We start from the raw sequence: 23,083 nt of genomic DNA, 5'->3' as shown, positions 1-23,083 counted from the left end.
ACAAGGATAGAAATCCTTAACCATCAACCCTTGCCAAGACCTTTTCTACCATTTGAATTTTCTTTTCTTTATTAGCTAATTGTCATTTACTTTCTTGTTATTTATATTTCTTGTCTATTATGCAAAACCCCAAAAACACCTCTTCATAGCTAATAATTGAGAACTCAATTGCAATTCTTAGGGAGAACGATGCGGGATTAATACTCCCGATTATTTTTTATTTGTATTGTGACAATCTTCTAAACTTTGATGTGGAGATAATTTATTGGTTTAAACTATACTTACAACAAAATTGCTTTAAAAAATTCTAGACCAATATTTATCCTCCATCAAGTTTTTCTTGCGATACGTGTGTTTTGTGGAGCAGCTTGGCATGCAGTGCTGATGCAGGAAATTGGTGGCTTGGCTAGTTAGCTAGGCATAAGCAATGGAAATTCATTATTCATGAACGCCTCTCTAGTTTTCTTTCTTAACGCAGGGGAAGGGTGATGAATGAATTTTTGACGGTTTAGAATTTCACAAATGAAATCTCGTTGCAAGTATAGTTTTTAAACCAACAATAATTCCTTCATACAAAAATTTGTTTGTCACAAGTACAAACCCCTAAAATTATAAACCGAAGTATTCAAACCTCAGGTCGTTCTCCCTAGGAATTGTGATAAAGTGTTCTTGTTATTGGTTATGAGGTATGTTTGGGGTTTTTGAGATAATAGACAAGAAATATAAATGGCAAAGGAAATAAACTAACAACTAACAAAGCTCTTGGCAAGGTATGAGAATTGGAAGTCCTATCCTAGTTATCCTCCTCAATTGTGACCACAATTGTCCATTGCTCCCACTTAGTTAACCTCTAACCATGGAGGAAAGTCAAGTGGATGGATTAACATGATTCCACAAGTCCTAGCCTAATCATGATGAAAGACTAGTTTTAGTGGCATTCAAGCTAATTAGCAACTTCTAATTATCAATCAATAAAGGAGTTTGATAACTCAAGAGTCACTAATTACTCTACCTAGGCCAAGAGGGGAAAAAGCTTTACTAAAATCCAACCAAGCATTTTTCAAACACTTGGAAGGCATCTACACTACTCAATTGCAAGGAATCAACAACAATGAAACAAATCACTCAATAAAGGAAATCAAAACATGAATTGCATTAAAATGAAAATGGAAGAACAAGAGTGCATCAACATAAAAGTAGAGAATTACAAGAATTAAATGCTAAACTAGAGAAAGGAGATGTAGAAGAAGAAGAAATTGCAAAGAAAAAGTAAATCAAAGCATGAAATTAACCTAGTTCTAAGAAGTTCTAATCTAGATCTAACCTAATTCTAATTCTAGAGAGAAGTGAGAGCTTCTCTATCTAGAAACTAACTTTCACTCCAAAATTTCAACTAAACTAAACTAATGTATTCCAAAGTTAAAAGTGTGTTGATTCCTCTTCATTCCTTGGGTTAAATAACATCAGAGATGAGTTGGATTTGGGCCTGGGAAGCCCAGAAATCGCCCCCAGCGAATTCACTTTAAGTGGGTCACGTGCGAACACCGACGTGTACGCGCACAGCATGCGTACGCATCGCTTGACAAATTGCTATCCACGCATATGCGTCATGTGCACGTACATGTCGCCATGCGACCTCGTCGTTTCACGCGTGCACGTCTGCTGCGCGTGAGCGTGGAGTGAATTTCTCCCAATCATTGATTTTCCATGATTTCTCCACTTTGCATGCTTTTCTCTTCATTCCTTTGATCCATTCTTAGCTTTTTCAACCTGTAATCACTAACAAACATATCAAGACATCTAGTAGAATCAAAGGTGAATCAAAATTAGCAATTAAGGGCCTAAAAAAAATATATTTTCACATTTAAGCACAAATTAGAAGACAAATCATAAAACCATGCTATTCTAGTAGATAAATGTAGAAAAAGAGTGATAAAATTCAGTATAGGATGCACCACCAAATAGCGGTATATCAAAGGGTACAAAGAATGGATTTGAACCTGCAAAGAGTGAAACAGGATTTTTCTTTTCTTTTTATAGTGTAACCTAAAATTTAAAGAAAAATATTTGTTGATTATTCCAATTCTCAGAAAAAACTAAAAAGTAGAAATAGATAAAACACTAACATTTGAACCAAATAAGTATGTTAATTTTGAATATTTTTTTCTGTCAAGATTTTTGTTTTTTTAATTATTATACTTTTATTTAAAAATTAAAAAAAAACGACACTTTATTTTAAGTAAGTAACATGTTTTTAGAAAAATCAAATTCAAAAAAGTTTTAATAAAGAGAAATTAAAATGTTGTTTCTCTCTTTTAAGATATTTAAATGATCAAAAATATTATTTGTACACTAAAATCAACCACTAAAATTAGTCATTATATATTTATATATAAATATATAGGTTAAGTACTTTTTTCATCCCTAAGGTCTGAGGTCAAAATCAAAATTGTCCCCAACCTTTTTTTTCTTATTAAAATCATCCTCAACGTTAAAAAACGTTATAAAATCGTCATTTTCTACTTCAATTTTAATTTTTTGACCAAATTCCCTTAACAACTAATAAAAATAATATTAAAAAATAAAAATAAAAACAAAAACACCTCCACCCCCACCCCCACCCCCACCCCCCGAGATCTCTTCTCTCCCCTAACCTACGACCGCGCCGACATGGCCTTCGCGGCTTCGCCCACTACGCCCCCTTCTGGCGCCAGATGCATAAGCTCTGTGTCATGAAGAGCATCATTCAAAACACTAACCCTCACCATGATCACAGATTGATACATATTTTAACACAAGTCAAGCATAACTAACAAAAATCAACGTGGTGCATCTCAAATTGAAAATGGAAAACATAAAGAGAAACCAAAAAAGACAGATTTCACATTCAATTGTTACAACTTACAAATTGTTTAACAAGAGTACAAGACAATATAATCATGAAGCCACAAATTTCTTTTCTTTTCTATCCTCATTTACCATCGTGCAGAACACACAATAATTAGCTCTTTAGCTGCAAGCGCCAAGAATCTGAAAATCATGAGAGTCCATGAGAGACGAAGTCGACAAGGTGGTCAGTTCCGTCGTCTCCAACACCGGAAAACCCGTCAACATTGGCGAACTCTTTTTCAAACTCACCAAAAACATCATCTGCCGCACCGCCTTCGGGTCCAATTTCCAAGAAGGTCAAGACGAGTTCATCCCGATCCTTCAGAAATTCTTGAAGCTGTTTGGAGCTTTCAACGTCGCAGATTTCATCCTTTCTTTGGTGGAATCGATCCTTAGGGCCTTAACAACAGGCTCGTCAAGGCTATAGAGAGGGAGAAGAAGGTGGACAAAAAGGCGGGGCGGAGATGATAGAGTGGCAGAAAGGGAGAGAAGAAAAATTGAGATTTTGGGGGGGGGAGGGGAGGATTCGAAGAGAGTAGGAGGAAGGAGATGGGGAGGGAAGAGATCTCAGGAGTGGGGGTGTTTTTGTTTTTATTTTTAATATTATTTTTTTAATTGTTAAGGATAATTTAGTCAAAAAAATTAAAATTGAGGTAGAAAAGGACGATTTTATAACATTTTGTAATGTTAAAGATGATTTTAATAAGAAAAAAAGATTGGGGATGATTTTAATTTTGACCTCAGACCTTAGAGACGAAAATTCATTTTCAATATGTATTTTATATTTTGACATGTATTTTATATTAATAGCTGATTTTAGTATACATCTAACATGATTGTTAAATGATATATTATTTTTCTATAAAAATTAAATAACATTTATTTTAGTCTATTTGATTAAAATTCACTTTTATACCTAACATTTAAATGATTAATAAAAGATTTCAAATAAAAAGAGTAACTATCCAATTATATTTAACTTTTTTTAATTACTTTAAACTTTTTACTAATTATAAAAAATATAATTTGGAATGCACTATATTAATATAATTTTTAACTATAAATATTTATCATCTTCAATAATGATTAATACTAAACTAACGATTCAACTATTTAAAAGTAAAACCCTAATTGATCATGCCAAAATAAAGTCAAATACTCAAATTATCCCATAAAATTTTATTATCTTCATAATAAATATTTAACTACTAATTCAGTGCCAAATAAATGAAATTATGTATTTAAATACCACTTAAAATATTAATTTTTGTTTTTTTATTGTAGATATAAATATTATAATTTTAATTAACTTTATTTTTTTTTGCTATCATTATTTGCATAAATCTTCCTTTATCGTAAATTTTATTTTAGGTGTAACAAAAAAAAAATTGTGTCATGCGTACTTAACTAAAAAATATTAAAATTAATTTTTTTGTACTGATCTTCCAAGCAAAAATACTTTTTTTCTTAAAATAACATCTTTAAATTAACTACATAATATACAATATTAATGTACCTTGATTCTAGTACAACAAGTTCAATTCCATGTTTTCTATGGACTCACAGCAGCATTTTTTACTCTTGGTTATATTCAGATTTTACTCTTATTATCCAATAAAATTGGTGAACTTGCAGATTTTGTTGAATTTCAGATAAATTTTATTAAAACTAACGAGATCGTTTATGAATGCAATAAATTTACTCCTATTTCTATACAATTTAAATTGTATTGGTATATTCTTATTTTTTTAATTAATTCACATAATTTAAAATTGTAAATTATCAAATTTTTAATTTAAATTTTAAGTATATGTATTTTAAATTATTCCTTTAATTTAATTTGATGAAAATAAATATAATCGTATTATTATAATAATATGACTACAATAATACAACTACATTTATTTTATTCATATTAGTCATAGTTATTCTTAACTGATTTGCCAACATGTCTCTAAACACAATGGGATTCTTTTTCTTTTTACCCTTTTCTGAATTTTAGGAATTATTTATCACAAATCAAACATGGAGCTTTTTTATTTATGCATATATGATAACACTATGGTTCATGAATACTTTATGGCTAACATATTATATATAACTCCCAATAATGAGCACTTAGTAACTAAATTGTATTAGTTTAGTGGTTAGCTCACCAACCCGCTTAAGTAAGTGTCGGGAGTTTGAATCTCGTTTTGTGCATACAGCAACCCATTAGCTAGTGACGGAAAGAAAAAAGTTGTTGTAAAAATTATCCAACAAAAAAATAATTGATAAAAAATGAGATTATTCTCTTCTAGTATATATGATCTTTTATAATGATAAAATAAAAATGGAAGGAATAAAATTTTGTATTTTTATATTAAAAATAGAATTTGATATTTATCCTAATAAAATTAAATAGTTGATTAGTTATAACTAATGTATTTAAATAAATAAAACAAATTAAATAAAAATCTTTTTAAGAATTAATCAAATCAATTAGTTGATACAAATAATTAGTATAATTGATTTGATTTATTGAATTAAAAAAACTAAATAGGAAAACACTCTCTTAGGAGACAATATTTTCTTAACTAAATTAATCTGTATTTATTGTATTCAATTAGAATAGGTAACAAATCATCTATTTTATTATGGACCTTATAAATTAATGAATCAAAATAACCAATATAATGAATTACAATAATTAGTTGATATAAATTATAATAAATTATGTAATATTTAAATATCTAATAAATTAATTATATAATATAATTAATTCACCGTAATAAATTGTATTTAATGAGTTAAAAGAAATAAATTAAAAAATATTCTCAGCATGCCACGTTAATTCCATTATTAAGTGTAGTATCCTAATTATTATAATATTAGCGTATGTACCCGTATGATACACAAAAAATATTTTGTTGAGTTTGAAAAACTAATATTAAAATGATGATCAAACATTATTAAAATGTTAATTAAGTGTTTATTAAAATTATTACAAATTGTTTGTTTAATAAATTTTTTTAGTGTACAGAAAAATAAATTGATTCTCATATTGACCCAATAAAACAATTGAGCAAGTTCACTTCAGCTATTACATCAACTTGATCCAAAATTAAGTGACTGAAATTTGAAAAAGAAAAGCCAAGCCCAATCACAAGCCCATAAGCCAAGTATGATGAATTAAAGAAAGAAATCCAAGAGACCACAAGCCTCATGCGATTACTCCCACTCTTGGTAACTGGAACTTCAAATTCAATTCAATTTAATTTTCTTGAAGCCTCCATCGAAAGCCATCACTTCTCTCTTCTCCCTCTTCTCTCTCTTGCTTCGGTCACATCACTTAATCAAAGAAGAAGAAAGAAGAAAATAAAAAAAACCTACAGAAGATAGGTTTTGAAGAAAGACAAAAAGATTGTTGCCAAATCAAAGCAAAAAGGAGAGGCTTCGGTCTAGTAGCAAATCTCACTCAGTCAAAGCACATTAAAAGTTTATTTCTTTATTTGTGCTATGACGAGAAACCAAGTAAAAAGCTACCAGATCTCAAGCACAGAAGAAGCAACCATGGAAGAGGTGTTATCAACCATGGTCAGAAGCTCATCAACACTCAGAAATAAAACTTGGAGCCAAAGTCAAGCTGAAGGGTCAAGATTGAAGAAGTTTAAAGAAAAAGGTTGAGAGAGAATAGGTGAGTTGCATGCAACAGATTTGGATTTCTCTCTCCTCTCTTATGAAGCCGCTGTTAGTCTCTGATGTTAGAGAAGAAGACAGTGCGAGGGTTGAATTTGTTTCAACCTTGGAAGCTTCACTCTTCTATATTACAAAGGTTGAAAGCAAGGAGAGTAAGTAAAAAGTACAGAGTTCACTCTCATAGCTACCCAAGCTGTTTGAGTCTTTCTCCTTCATGTTGTACATTAAGTACTTTCTTTTTCTTAGTTTTGATCTGTCCGAGTCTCATTGTAAAAGGTAAATATGGTGATGTTTGTAAGAAAAAGCCAATGAGAGGTAAAGGCAGTGAGTTAAACTAGGAGAAAAAGCCATAAGATATCCCAGGTTTACTTTGTACATCTTTCTATTTTGTGTCATAATCCTGTGGGGATTCCCTTACAAGTTGGGTTAGCACTTTGCTGTTAAAAGCTAGATTGAGGTCTAGTCAAATTCAGATTAGGGTTAGAATCTGGATTTGTCCCAGATAGAATTGGGTAGATCCTAGGAAATAATTGGTGTTTGTAATCTTGAAAAAGAGATAGTGAAATTCCATTAAAGTTGTGATGGAGACTGGATGTAGGCTACATTGCACTAAGTAGCTGAACCAGGATACATCTCATATCATTTCTTCTTCTCTACTTCAATTCTGTTTCTGTTACTTAGGAGACGAAATCAAAATGTCTCTCAAATCAGTACGAGATTAAAGTAAAAGTATCTCCTAAGTTTCTATGAGAAAGTAAAAGTACTATACAGCAGAAAAAGAAGCTAAGATTTAGCCCTTCCTTCTCTTAGCCACTGATAACCATCAATTGTTATCAAAGCTTGGTCTCAAATAGATCAAGCTTTGTGGCTTGGAGGAAAGGTCCTGATGGCAAATAATAATGGTTCTAATGTTGTGGCCTATAGTTTGATAGAAGGGCAATCCAGCAACAGACCTTCGTTCTTCAATGGAAAGAATTACAGCTACTGGAAGGAGAGAATGTAGATCTTTGTTCAATTAATAGATTATAACATCTGGAAGATCATTTTGAATGGTCCCTAAGTTCTAACCAAAATAGGAGTAGATGGCATTGTCACTCCTAAGATTAAGGCTAAATGGAATGAGGAAGATAAAAAGAAAATAGAGCTCAATGCCAAAGCTGTCAACTTGCTTAATTTTGCTATCAGCTTTGAGGAGTTTCGAAGGGTATCTAGATGCAAAACAGCAAAGAAAATTTGGGGCAAGCTTCAAGTCACGCATGAAGGCACTACACTAGTCAAGCAGACCAGAATAGATATCCTGAGCAATATTCTCCATGAAGGAAGGAGAAACGATTGATGAAATGTTCGAAAGATTCAACGTCATCATCAATGGCTTGGATGCTTTGAGGATCACTCACCTGAACTTGTGCTAGTGAGAAAAATTTTGAGAAGTCTCACTAAAGAGTGAGAAACTAAAGCTATAGTTATTGCTGAGAGCAGTGGTATTGATCAAATGACATATGATGATCTGAGAAAATTTGCTTGCTTTTGATACCACTTATTTGAAAAATGACACAAAAAAGAAAGGAATTACTCTCAAATCATTCACTAAGTCCCTGGATGATGAATCCAGTGATAATTTATCTAACGATAAGTTTGTTTTGTTTGTTAAGAAATTCAGGAAAATGATGAAGCAAACAGAGTGAAGCAAAGGAAGTAGCTCAAGAAAACCAAAAAGGGACCTAAGCAAGATCATCTGCTACAACTGCAAAGAAGCTGGACATTACAAGTTTAACTGTCCGAAGTTGAAAAAAGAAGACAAGACTAAGAAAGAAAAGAAGAAAGGGATGATTACCTCTTGGGAAGATCTGGAAAACGATTCTGAAGATGAGGAAGAATTAGAAAGCAAATCCCAAACCTGTCTCACGGCCGATCAAACTGATGAGGTACGTTTCATTGAACCTACTACTGAAGATCTTTATCTTATGATCGATCATCTCACTAAAAAACTAAGATGCTTCTTAAATGAAAATCATGAACTTGAATCTCAAAATGACATTCTAAAGGCAGAAAATGCTTTTCTCAAAGACAAATTAAGGTAAGCCGAAACCGCTGTTGATCTTGTTGAAGAAAACAAGCGGTTTTAGGTTGAAATTAAGGGCTGTGAGAATTAGCATTCTGTGATTGCATATTTAAACTGTTTTGAAGAAAATGAAAGGTTGCACAAAGATGTAAAAAGCCTAAAAGAGGACCTAGCCAATATTGCTTAAAGTTCTGAAAATCTGAATCAACTCTTGGCTAGTCAAAAACTTCTTTATGGTAAAGCTGGTTTGGGTTTTCATAAGAAATCTGAAATGTTTATTGAAAAATCTCCTTTTTCAATTATGACCTCCACTTTGGATGACATAAAATTTCAAAACCCAGCAAATCTGAAAAAACAGCAACCTAAAAGATTTTGTCATTTATGCAATCAGAATGGGCATTTTCCTATTCAATATTTCATAAGTGAAAAAATGATTGGAGATAAAATATACAAAATAATTGGCAACTACAATGGTCTTGGGAAAAAGAGATGGTTTGACATTAAAGGATGCAAAAATATTTGGATACCTAAGGTCACTTAAGAATTTTTGTAGGTTTGGCTAGCATCCAAAAAAAAAAAAGGACAACATGTGGTATTTGGATAGCGGATGCTCTAGGCATATGACCGAAAAGTCTACATTCTTCATCAAGCTAAATGAGTATGATAGAGGGTTTATAACGGTGACAATGGAAAAGGAAAGATAGTGGCAATAGGTAAAGTGGGTAAAAATTTCTCATCCTTCATAAATGATGTTTTTTTGTTGAAGGTTTGAAACATAACTTGCTAAGCATTAGCTAATTATGTGATCTAGGATATTTGGTTACTTTTAGATGATTGGACTGCTTAGTCATCTGTGAAAAATCTGGTGAAATTTTGTTTGAAAGCTTCTTTTTTTATTACTACCCTACCCTCTAATTTTATCGAAATCCCTAAACTATCCTTACCCTTCTTTTTCCAACCTTAACCTTAATCCAAAATCCCTAATTTTGTCCTAATTTTATTACAACACATACACCCACAAACAGGAGAAAGAAAGAGAGAAAAGAAGGAGAACAGAAATCAGAGGGGGAGTGATTGAAGAAGAAAGGAAGAAGAAAAGGGAGAAGAGGGAAGAGACAACGCCGGCAGGGCTGAGTGCCGCTTTTGCCATCCCAGAGAAAAGAAGAGACACACGAGAGAGATGAGAGTGAGATAGTAGACCTTCCATGGAGAAAGAGGAAAGCACGCGACAGAGAAGAGGAAGGAGGGAGTCCTGTCGTCGTCGCTGTGCCCGTTGCCGCTGCTGCTGTTGATCCAGACCATCGCCGTCCCGGTTGATGCCATCGTCGTCGCAAAACAGAGCAGAGAAGGAGGGCGCGAATGGGAGAGAGAAAGGGGGGCTCTGCTGGAGCTCGTCACTGAGATGCTGCCTTCCATCACCACGAGACAGAGCCAGCCTTCTGTTCTTCGACTGTCATTGCGGTTGCGTTCGTTGCAGGTGGAGGAGGTCACTGGAGAAGGGATTGTTCTGTTATGCTTCTGCTTTTAGTTCTCCACTGGTTCCCGGAGTCTCTGGAGCCATGAATGTTGCCGCCAGAGCCGTCGAATTTTTTGCTGCCAAGAGCCACCAATGCTATACCTTTACCTTGGTAAAACAAACCCCATTCTACTTGTAATTGACATTTCTTTATACTCCTTTTCTGCTTTTATCTACCTTACTGTCTCGCTCCATTTTTGTGTTGTCTTTCTTAATTAATTTGCTTTTGCTATTGTCTGTTACGGGATAAAAGTGGTAGCGATGATGCTGTTGTTTTCGAGATTATATCCGTGACGTAGTCGTTGCTGCTATTTGAATTGAAGTTGCTGCCACTGGCTCGGTCCAAATTCTACATTCTTTCATTCCATTCTATTTCAACCTTTCTCACATTTTAATTCTGTACCCGGGTTTGGTCTTTTCGGTCCCTTAGGACCACGCTGTGAGTAAGCTTTTCATTTATAACCGTTAACCTATCAGTTTATACCATTCTAAATTTTTAATTATATTTATAAAACTATTGTTGAAGAACTTTGATTTGATTAGAATAATTGATTTATTATAGTTGTTGAATAATTATTTTTATGAAGCTTATACCTTAAAAATTTTACATGAGAATATATATATATATATTTGATAAAGCTTTATATTATTTTAGAATATTTGATTTTACTCGAATATATACTTTTGAAGTATTTGTTAGCACTCACTTTAAAATTGTGAAATATGTTCTTATGATTGAAAAAGATTTCTGATGAGAAAGTATTATCTAATTCGATTTGATTCGATACTTTATATATTTGAAAAATAAGAGATTTATTATATTTAAAATTATATGTTTTGAATTAGTTTGTGAGGCTCGTATTATAAAACCGTAGTTAACGGCAGTTATGACATTAACCTAGATGCATTTGGCTCAGACCTCAGCTAGCAGGGACGTTGCTAGCCTAATGTGTAGGCCACACGTTAGATCTATTATTCCGTACGGACACACGAGAGGAAAGGGCTACCCAGAGAGGTGGAGCCTCCCAAGTATGGACTTTTGATTTGATTTATGTATGAGAACTCTCTTATTGCTTCACTTATTATTATTAACTACTATTTTCTAATTAAAATTACTTTAATAATAATATTTATATAGTCTCATGTCGATTATAGATGTATTGTTTAGTCACTAAGTTGAAAAACTTACCCCGTTTTTCTAAAAATATTTTTTAGAAATAAATATTTGATTATGTGAGTCTTTCCATTTAAGAGTAATGATATGCAATGAGTATCTATTCTTTGTTGAGTTCTTAGACATAATCTGCTCCATATGTCACAGGCAGGATCCATCTATATTTATTTTATTTTTGTTTAAAATATGTAATTATTCATACTAGAAAGTGTAAATTTATCAAAAAAAAAATGTGTAACCTTTTTATTTATCTTATATTTGAATTTATTAGGCTTGCTAGGAGACTATTTTTTCTGAGCGCAGTCATGGCTCATTTTGGGCTGTGACAGAGTGGTATCAGAGCTTTAGGTTAACCTGTGAAATATGGAGCAAGTGTCCTATGGTAGGATCACAATTGTATAAATAGAAGCGCACCTATTTGTACGAATTGTGGCACCATTAGAGGCTTGTAAGAATGTCATCTTTGTCCTCTCTATGTCATTGTTGTCTTTTGGTTATTTTGATCCTGCATCCTTTGTTGCTTCTTGCTACTCCTATCGTTTGCTTATACCCAATCTTGACCTATGCTTTGGTAGGTTATTTTGAACACGTTGGTGCAATGGTTTTGGTTTCAATTCTCTATCTTTTAACTGATTCTACTCTTCCTCGCTTTTGTGAATATTTGCTTTAATCTTCTTTATCTTCATGTTGTTTTTGAAGGTTGTAGAAGGCTTAGAGAAGGGAGTTGAATCTATGGCCTTCTTTTACTTTAATGAATTAAGCCTTCACTTACAAACTTTTAATTAGAATCTGTTTGAACTGTGCAGTGGAAATTTTATGAAACAATTCTGTTTTGTCTCATAAATATCAAAAAACAAAAATAAAAGAAACGGAAGAAGAATGACATAGGCATGTATCCTGGCTCAGTTGCCTTGTGCAATGCAACCTACATCCAGTCTCCACCACAATTGTGGTGAAAATTTCACATAGTTAAAGTATTACATACACCAATTACATAGGATTCACACAATCCTTTTCTCTCAAGTTCTCAACTAACTTGACTTGGTTATGCTAATACCTAACTCTTCACTCTAAGTGCTAACCCAACTTAGAAAGGGGTACCTCATAGGTATAAGACACAAGACTTTTGAAACAACCTAAAGAAATCTGAAATCACTCTAGGCTTTTCTCTCATGTGTTTCACTCAGCCTTTTATCACTCATCGGCTTTTTCTTGATTTCTCTCTTTCTGTCTTTTACCTCTCAAGAAATTACAGAGAGATATACATTGAAAATAAATTACAAACTGTAAAACATGAAGGAGATTAACGCTTCAACAGACTCTGTTGCTATAAGTTGAACCGGATTCAGCTGACTCTGATTGAGTTCTTCATCTTAGCAGAATGCTTCTTTAACTTAGAAAACATTGTCGAAAGTTGATGAACTCTTTACAGAAAAGCTCTTTAAAACAATATCCAAACACTGGTTCTCTCTCCTTATCTTCAGAAAGATGAAAATTTTCTTTTTGTATCACTTCTCAGTTGCTGAGTTTCTTTCTTCTAAGGCAACTCTTCGAGCTGTGTGCTTCCCAGAAGTGACATTTCACTTTCTTCCATTAACCCCCAAATTAGGAAATTTGGAATAGACCCCTTTTGCTTGACCGAATGCCTCAGATCAGCAAAAAAAGGTTTCAAAGGTAAACTTGAATCTAAACCCTCGAGCAAGAGCTTTTTCCCCAAAAAATAGTTTTAGCCTTTAATTCACAGTAGTGATTATCAGAGAACATTTTTTCATTTATCCCAAATTAGAGTAGCAGAAATTTGGAGAAGGAGTGAAGAAAGTAAATTGCATGCAAATGGAAATTGGTGTGGAAAATTGAATTTCCCACAACTGAACTGGCAAGTGCACCGGGTCGTCCAAGTAATATCTCAGGTGAGTGAGGGTCGAATCCCACGAGAATTGCCGGATTAAGCAAGCTGTGGTTATCCTAGATCTTAGTTAGGTGAATAGGAAGGTAAGTTTGATTGTGTAGGCGCATAAGCAACAATAACAAAAGCGGTAAATGGATATGGTAGGCTCAGTGATGAGACATCAGTTAAGGCTTCAGAGGTACTTCTTCTTCTGAATTAACACGTCGTACTCTCTACCTCAACAATGAATTATTCCTTGAATGGAAATGTTGTAAGTGATTAAGCCATGGATTGTGGTCATTAATCTCCTCAAGTCCAGAACGAACATCCGAACGGACTAGATCAATCTGGGAGAGGGTGAAGCGCGTGCCAGTCAATCTCTCTACTGATCCTACTCAAAACACCACAAACAAGGTCGGATCTTTCGGATTAGAGATTGTTGCTCTTATGGTTCTAGCCCTTAGAGCCACAGGAACCTCAATTAATGGCCCCTGACTAACGGGGTTATATGTCACATACCCAATTAATTCAGATACTTCTGTTGGAACCTGTGATGCATCCTCAAGCTCTAGCTCAATACTATCCGGGTCAAGACTCCTAAGAAATCATGTAGAATCAAGATTCATAAGGATGAATAACGACAATGCATCATAGAATAGAATCACACATTAATTGAAATGGAAAAGTACTTTTATTAATTCATAGGAATCAGCAGAGCTCCTAACCTTAACATAGGAGGTTTAGTTGCTCATACTGTACAGAGAAATAACTGAAATATTCGAAAGTGGTAAAGGAGGGCTCTAAAAAATGATGATCCCTTTTCTATTTATCATAACCTAAACCTAAAGAGACATTAATAGTAATTAGAAATTACAAAATTGAACTAAACTAAGGTAACGGTGCGAAAATCAACTTTTGGGCCCACTTAGTGAATATTTGAGTAGAGCTTAGTGTCCAACTTGAAGAAGTGGGCATCGCATGACCACTAGGGGGTATGATTGCTGCTTCCTTGCTCCCTTTGTGGCATTGAACGCCAGGTTTGGGCGTTCAATGCCAGCCTTGGTCCTATTGGGGCGTTGAACGCCCCATAGGGGGTAGTTTGGGAGTTTAACGCATTTTGGGCTGTCCAATCTGAAGAAGAGCATAACAAATTATATATTTTTGGAAATCTCTAGAAGTTAGATTTCCAAAGCCATTGAGAGTGCATCATTTGGACCTTTGTAGCTCCAAAAATGCTCATTTGAATACATAGAGGTCAGAATCTGACAGCATCTGCTCTGCTTTCCTTGCCTCTGAATCAGACTTTGCCAGAACTTCACCAGATTCACCCAAAATTCACCTAAATTCATAGAAAAACATAAAAACTCAAAGTAATATCCAAAGAAGTAAATTTCGCATTAAAACTTACTAAAATGCAACAAAACATTCTGAAAATACTAAGAAATTGATGCCAAAAAGCGTATAAAATATCCACTCATCAGAACACCAAACTTAAACTATTGCTTGTCCTCAAGCAACCAAAAATAAGTAGGATAAAAAAAGAAGAAAAAAATACAACGAGTCTAAGAGTTTTCAGTGAAGCTCAGTTCTAATCACTGAGTGGGGCTAATAGTTCTTTACTTCTGAACAGTTTTGGCATCCCACTTCTCTTTGAAGTTCAGAGGCATTGGCATCTCTCAGAGTTAGAGTCTAGATAATATTTAGTGGTTCTCTTCTTTAATTTCTTCTCAATTCTTGAACGCAACTTCCTCTTTGGTGCTTTGCACCTTGTGGAGCCTAGTCGTGACCCTAAGCATTTTGTTTTCCCATATTACCACCGGATACATAAACGCCACAGGCACTTAACTGGGGGAACCCTTTAGATTCGAATTTAGCTTTGCTTAATTTCCAGTCAGTGGTACCCAGAGTTATTAAGCGTACTCTTTTGCTTTGGATCACGAGTTTAACTGCCCAGTCTCAAGCTTTTCACTTGACACCTTCACACCACAAGTATTTAGTTAGGGATGGCAACTTAATTGAGCTTTGTCCCTCCTAACCATTGATGCTCAAAGCCTTGGATCCTTGCTCTTTTGAATTTTCTTTTATGAGCACTCTCTCTCTCTCACTCTCTCTCTCTCTCTCTCTCTTTTGAATAGGAATGCTATTTCTTTTGCTTCAAGAATATAAATAATTTGGATTTTTCTGAGAGCCAATAATATTTTTCTAGATTCATTGTTCTTCTAAGAGCCAACACCCTCAACCTCAAGACAATTATGCACAGTGAATTCATGCATTCAGATAGTAAATGCAAGGCCACCACTTTTGGATTAGAATGAATACTGTACAATTAACTCAAGAAATTTTGGATTTTACTACTTCTTTTTGAAAGACAAAGACATTTTATTTAAATTTAATGGAATGACAAGTGGAATATCTCATACTCAATTGACATAAAGGAAAATTAGCTACTAGAAAGTAAATAAATAAAAAAAGAAAAATAAAATTCTACTAGTGATCATGTAACTCAAATATAAGAAATAGGAATTAGAATAGGCATAGAATAGGATTGAAACTCAACCACCTTAATCTTGGTGGTCATTGCTTTCTTCCGGAGCCACCTTTTGGCGCTTCAACTCTTCTTCTCCACGCCCCTGCCTTTTGTATTCTTCAACCAACTTTTGTAGCATGCAAGACTGGTTTTTTTGCTCCTTTCTCAATTGATCCATAGTGGCTTGCAGTTGTTCAACTGAAGCTGCCAGTTGAGTCCAATATTCAACTGGAGGATTATTCTGCTCTTGGGTTGGCTCAGGTGTCTTCCTCTTAGGCTGATCCTCTGGTTGTTGAACCCTCTATGGCGCTGAGCCTCTGAGCTCTCCATCACTTCTTTGGTGGTTGGAGCTTCCACTGGGATGCATGTGTCTCTGTCAAATAGGACTCCTGCATCACTACACAGGCGAGAGATGATGTTTGGGAAGGCTAGCTTGGTCTGAGTGGAAGTCTTATTTGCAAATTTGTAGAATTCACAAGGGATTAGCTACCACCCTCCTATTAAAGGATTTAGGGTCGTCATTTTGTGGAGGCAATTTGAAAGTCTCCTTCACTTTATCCCGATCAAAGTACAACAATCTTCTTCGGACCATGGTGTGCCAAGTATGGAGTTCTTGTCCATCTTACCTTTGTTTTTCTATCATCCACATATTTGCATAAAATTTATGGATCATTCCTAATCCAATATTGGTTCTAATGTTGGCCAGATTTTTCCAACCCCTCATTCGAATCTATTCTTGGATTTCTGGATATTCATCTTCTTTTAAGTCAAACGTGACTTCCGAAATCATTGTCCTCTTGCACATTACCTTATAGTAGTGTTCCGCATGAAGCTTGGAATAGAATCTATAAGGTTTATATGCGGTTGTTGGTGGATTACTCTCTTATTTGTTTTTTGATGTGGATCTTTCGCCTTTTGGAGCCATGGATAGTAAATGACTAAAAGAGCAACGCTCTTGCCATACCAAACTTAAAAGGTTTGCTTGTCCCGAGCAAAATGGAGAGAGAGATAGGGGAGACGTGGGAGAGGGGAAGAGAGGCGTGAGGGAAAATGGGGAATTCGAATGATGAGGAAGAGGGACGGAGGGTGGGTCCTTTATAAAAGGAAAGGGATAATTAAATTGAATTTGAAAGATATGATAAAAAGATACGATTAGAAATTAAATTGAATGAAAAAATATTAAAAAAAAGGAAGTTGAAAAAGAATTGAAAAAGATTGTGCAGAGAGATGGTAGACATAAAGAAAAGATATGAAAAATAGGGTGTAGATTAAAAAGATTTGAAAAGATGAGATTGAAAATTAGGTGGTGGAAAAGATATGCATTAATTTCAAATAAATTTAAAAAGATAGTGATTTAAAGAGAAGATTGATGAAAAGATATGGTTTTGAAAAAGATATGGTTTGACCAAGTCAACCTTCTCCTTCCTTGGAATTCGAATGGATGGCTAGCCTTTTTTGTGGGTGTTGAATGCCCAGGGAACCCCCTTGGTGGTGTTCAACGCCAGCTCTTCATCCCTCAATGGGCGTTGAACGCCTAGGGAACCCCCTGGTGGCGTTCAACGCCAGCTTTTTATCCCATTTGGGGCGTTGAATGCCCAGGAAACCCCTCTGGTGGCGTTCAATGCTAGGTCTTCTTTCCTCAATAGGGGAATCCCCCTTGTGGTGTTCAACGCCAGCCTTTCTATCCTTTCCAGAGTGTTCTGAATTTAATTATGAATGTTCCTGTTTTTAATCTAAGTGCTGCACATGATCACAAGTATTAAACAGTAAGGGAAGACAATGAAAGTTAATAAAGAAAGAACTGGAAGTGAATAAAACTAAGATTAAGTAAAGGAACTAAAAATAGTAATATGCTACGTATGGTTGGATTGCCTCCCAACAAGCGCTTCTTTACCATCATTAGCTTGACGTTCCTGCTGCTATGTTAGCAGCAGAGTGGAGTTCTGTCACTCCAAAGTATCCCCTAGATAATGCTTGACCCTCTATCCATTTACTGTGAATCTTTTTGCAGAGTGTCTGTCTTACAGCTCTATATGACCGTAGGGTGAGACATTAGTGACCAAAAAAGATCCTGTCCACCTGGACTTGAGCTTCCCAGGGAAAAGCTTAAGTCTAGAATTGAAGAGTAAGACCTTCTGTCCCGGCTCAAAGACTCTAGAAGAGATCTTTTGATCATGCTGTCTCTTAGCTCTTTTCTTGTAAATTTTTGCATTGTCAAATACAGCTTACCGGAATTCATCCAACTCATTTAATTGGAGTAGTCTTTTGTCTCTGGTGCACGAAATTGTGATTCACACTTTTCACAACTCCGCACAACTAACCAGCAAGTGCACTGGGTCGTCCAAGTAATACCTTACATGAGTAAGGGTCGATCCCACGGAGATTGTTGGCTTGAAGCAATCTATGGTTACCTTGTAAATCTTAGTCAGGAGATTAATTATGATTACCAGTTTGAATTACGAAAAATAAAAGAGCATGAAATAAATACTTGTTATGCAGTAATGGAGAATATGTTGGAGTTTTGGAGATACTTTGTCTTCTGAATCTCTGCTTTCCCCCTGTCTTCTTCTTCACGCACGCAAGGTTCCTCCTATGGCAAGTTGTGTGTTGGTGGATCACCATTGTTAATGGCTACCATCCGTCCTTTCAGTGAAAATGGTCCAGGTGCGCTGTCACCGCACGGCTAATCATCTGTCGGTTCTCACTCATGCTGGAATAGGATCCATTGATCCTTTTGCGTCTGTCACTACACCCAACCCTTGTGAGTTTGAAGCTCGTCACAGTCATTCAATCCCTGAATCCTACTCGGAATACCACAGACAAGGTTTGGACTTTTCGGATTCTCAAGAATGCTGCCAATGTATTCTAGCTTATACCAGAAAGATTCTGATTAAGGAATCCAAGAGATACTCATTCAATCGAAGGTAGAAAGGGAGTGGTTGTCAGGCACACGTTCATAGATTGAGAATGGTGATGAGTGTCACGGATCATCACATTCATCATATTGAAGTGCGAATGAACATCTTAGATAGAAACAAGCGTGTTTGAATAGAAAACAGAAATAATTGCATTAATTCATCGAGACACAGCAGAGCTCCTCACCCCCAACAATGGAGTTTAGAGACTCATGCCGTCAAAGAGTACAAAGTTCAAATCTAAAAATGTCATGAGATACAAAATAAATATCTAAAAGTTGTTTAAATACTAAACTAGTTACCTAGGTTTACAAAAAATGAGTAAACTAAGATAGATGGTGCAAAAATCCACTTCTGGGGCCCACTTGGTGTGTGATGAGGCTGAGACTTAAGCTTTACACGTGCATAGGCTGTTTTTGGAGTTAAACGCCAGGTTGTAACCTGTTTCTGGCGTTTAATGCCAGACTGCAACATGGAACTAGTGTTGAAAGCCAGTTTATGTCGTCTATCCTTGAGCAAAGTATGAACTATTATATATTTCTGGAAAGCCCTGGATGTCTACTTTCCAACGCAATTGGAAGCGCGCCAATTGGACTTCTGTAGCTCAAGAAAATCCATTCTGAGTGTAGGGAGGTCAGAATCCAACAGCATTAGCAGTCCTTTTTCAGCCTTAATCAGATTTTTGCTCAGCTCCCTCAATTTCAGCCAGAAATTACCTGAAATCACAGAAAAACACACAAACTCATAGTAAATTCCAGAAATATGAATTTTGCCTAGAACTAATGAAAAATATACTAAAAACTAACTAAAACATACTAAAAACTACATGAAATTAACCCCAAAAAGCGTATAAAATATCCGCTCATCACAACACCAAACTCAAACTGTTGCTTGTCCCCAAGCAACTAGACAAATAAAATAGAATACAAATAAGTCAAGAAGCAATAATATCTCAGAGTTTTTGAGTGAAGCTCAGATTCTAATTAGATGAGCGGGACTAGTAGCTTTTTGCTTCTAAACAGTTTTGGCATCTCACTTTATCCATTGAAGCTCAGAATGATTGGCATCTATAGGACTTAGAATTCAGATAGTGTTATTGATTCTCCTAGTTCAGTATGTTGATTCTTGAACACAGTTACTTTATGAGTCTTGGCCGTGGCCCTAAGCACTTTGTTTTCCAGTATTACCACCGGATACATAAATGCCACAGACACATAATTGGGTGAACCTTTTCAGATTGTGACTCAGCTTTGCTAAAGTCCCCAATTAGAGGTGTCCAGGGTTCTTAAGCACACCCTTCTTTTTGCTTTGGACCTTGACTTTAACCGCTCAGTCTCAAGTTTTCACTTGACACCTTCACGCCACAAGCACATGGTTAGGGACAGCTTGGTTTAGCCGCTTAGGCCAGGATTTGATTCCTTTAGGCCCTCCTATCCATTGATGCTCAAAGCCTTGGATCCTTTTTATTACCCTTGCCTTTTGGTTTTAAGGGCTATTGGCTTTTTCTGCTTGCTTTTTCTCTTTTTTTTCTCTTTTATTTTTGCCATTTTTTTTGCAAGCTTTTGTATTCACTGCTTTTTCTTGCTTCAAGAATCAATTTTTTTTTATGATTTTTCAGATTATCAAATAACATTTCTCCTGTTTCATCATTCTTTCAAGAGCCAACATATTTAACATTCATAAACATCAAATTCAAAAGACATATGCACTGTTCAAGCATTCATTCAAAAGACAAAAAGCATTGCCACCACATGTAAATAATTAGAATTTTTCTTATTAAAAACTCGAAAAATATTGCCTCCTTATTCTAAAGAAAATCTGCTATTTTATTCATGTTTAATGATGATGAGAAAAATAAATTATAGCTTAATTGGAGATAAAATCAAAATATAGATACTAATTACCACTATTCATATATAACTTCTAAGGTAAAATTCAAATAAGAACAATTATCACAGAGTTAAGGCTAAGATTAGAACTCAACAACCTTGAATTTGGGAGGTGGATGCCTCTTTAGTCTGTGGAGTGCTTGGCCCTTCAAGAGATAGTTTCTGACGCTTTAATTCCTTCTGTTCACGCCCTTGCTCTTCTTGTTCTCTAAGCAGTTTGCAGAGCATGCTGTTTTGATTTTGCTGTTCTTCCTTTAGTTGATCCACAGCTTCTTGCAACTTGGTGACAGATGCTTCTAGGCACTCCCAGTATTCAATTTGAGGGATTTCCGGGAGGAACTCCTGTGCTTTTCTCTTGATGGGTCATCCTTCACTTGTTGTCCTTCCATAGACTTTTTGGTGATTGGTTGCTCAACTGAGATATACTTATCTACTCCCATTTTTATCCCAGCATCTTTACATAACAGGGAGACTAAGCTTGGATAGGCCAATTTGGCATCTTTGGAGTTCTTGTTTGCAATTTTGTAAAGTTCACAAGCAATCAGCTGATGAACTTCCACTTCTTTTTCTAGCATAATGCAATGAATCATCACTGCTCTTTTTATGGTGACCGCAGAGCAGTTGCTAGTGGGCAGAATAGAGCGCCCAATGAAGTCCAGCCAGCCTCTGGCAACTGGTTTGAGATCTCCTCTCTTGAGTTGGTTCAGGGCACCCTTTGTGTTGGTTGTCCACTTGGCTCCAGGGAGGCATATGTCCTCTAGGATTTTATCTAAGCCCAGGTTTGATCTCATCATTCTCCTATTGAAGGAGTCAGGGTCATTTTGCAGTTGAGGCAGCTTGAAGATCTCCCTTATTTTGTTAGGGTGGGTGTGAACAATCTTCCCTCTGACCAGAGTTCTATAGTCATAGAATGCGGTTCCAGCTATTCTCTGCCTGTCCGTCTGCCACAGATTAGCGTAGAATTCCTGAACCATGTTTCTTCCCACCTTTGTTTCAGGATTAGCTAAGACTTCCCAGCTCCTGTTTCGGATTTGCTCTTGGATCTCCGGATATTCATCTTCTTTCAGATCGAATTTAACTTCTGGGATCACTGACCTTAGACTCATTATTTTGTAAAAATGGTCTGAATGTTCTTTGGTTATGAACTTCCCTTGATTCCAAAGTGGTTTTGGAATATTCTCTTTCTTGCCTCTTGAGTCGGTTTGTTTTCCCTTAAGAGCCATGATCTTAGTGGGTATTGGTTTAGTGATCACGGATAAACACACCAAACTTAGAGGTTTGCTTGTCCTCAAGCAAAAAAAAGGAAAGGAGAGGGAAAGAGGGAGAGCCAAGCACAACTTGTGGAGGAGAGGGGGAGAGGCCGAACCAAAATTTAAAGGGAAGGGGGGTGGGTTTCGGAAATTATTTGAAAAAGATATGATAGAAAAAGTGATTTGGAAAAGATAAGTATGATAGGAAAAGATGTGATTTAAAATTGAAAAGATATGAAAGATATTTGAAAAAGATAAATCTGGATTTTGAAAAAGATGATGTGAAGATTTGAAAAAGATATTGATGAGTTGAAAAGATTTTAGAAGGAAAAGAGATAGATTTGTTTTGGAAAGGATTTGAAAATAATTTGAAGAGGAAAAAAGGGTTTATGAATTAAGATACATTTGATATCTTTTGAAAAAGGATTTGAAAAATTAGGATTTGTAACATGTTTGTGCAAGAAATCATGAATTGAAACATAAAAAATGGAAAAAATTTGAATTGAAAATGAAATTGCCTACTCCCTACAATCTTGGCGTTAAACGCCCAACTGCTGCATGTTTTGGGCGTTTAACGCCCAGTTGGTGCTTGGTTTGGGCGTTTAACGCCCAGCTATTGCTTCTAGCTGGCGTTAAACGCCAAAAACCCCTTTGTCACTGGGCATTTTTCTGAACGCTCAGGATGCTGTAAATTTGGCGTTAAACGCCTAGAAGCTGCTTCTTTCTGGCGTTTAACACCCAGATGGCTATCTTTACTGGCATTTTCTTGCCAGTGAGTTCTTGTTTCCTGTTTTGTGCTCTGAATTCTTCTGTAACCCTGTGGACTTATGCAATTGATTCTTTACCTTGTTAATATTAAGCTCATATATTTCAAAAAATAAATAAAATGAAGAATAAAAAATAATGGAAAAAGTTTTGCTAATGGCTGGGTTGCCTCCCAGCAAGCGCTTCTTTATTGTCTTTAGCTGGACCTTGCTGAGCTTTTAATCTAGCCTCAGCCTTGAGCACTCTTGCTCAACATTGCCTTCAAGATAGTGCTTGATTCTCTATCCATTAACAATGAACTTCTTATCAGAATCAATGTCTTGAAGCTCCACATAACCATATGGTGATACACTTGTAATCACATATGGTCCCCTCCACGGGATTTCAGTTTCCCGGGGAATAGCCTGAGCCTAGAGTTAAACAACAGAACCTTTTGTCCTGGTTCAAAGACTCTAGATGACAGCTTTCTGTCATGCCACCTTTTTTATTTCTCTTTATAAAGCTTGGCATTTTCGAAAGCAGTGAATCTG

General features: G+C 35.5%; 1 protein-coding gene across 1 annotated transcript in view; it reads right to left on the bottom strand.

The window, feature by feature from the left end:
* Positions 1-13,602: 13,602 nt before the first annotated feature.
* LOC112770171 (uncharacterized) overlaps positions 13,603-23,083 on the bottom strand; it is an 82,709-nt gene continuing 73,228 nt past the window's right edge. Inside the window, exon 4 of the mRNA XM_025814580.1 lies at positions 13,603-13,804. Coding sequence (XP_025670365.1) covers positions 13,603-13,804 — 202 coding nt within the window. The remainder of the gene's footprint in view (positions 13,805-23,083) is intronic.

This window comes from Arachis hypogaea, chromosome 18 (assembly GCF_003086295.3).
Source record: "Arachis hypogaea cultivar Tifrunner chromosome 18, arahy.Tifrunner.gnm2.J5K5, whole genome shotgun sequence".
Lineage (NCBI taxonomy): Eukaryota > Viridiplantae > Streptophyta > Magnoliopsida > Fabales > Fabaceae > Arachis > Arachis hypogaea.
This window is presented reverse-complemented; position numbering and strand designations above follow the sequence as displayed.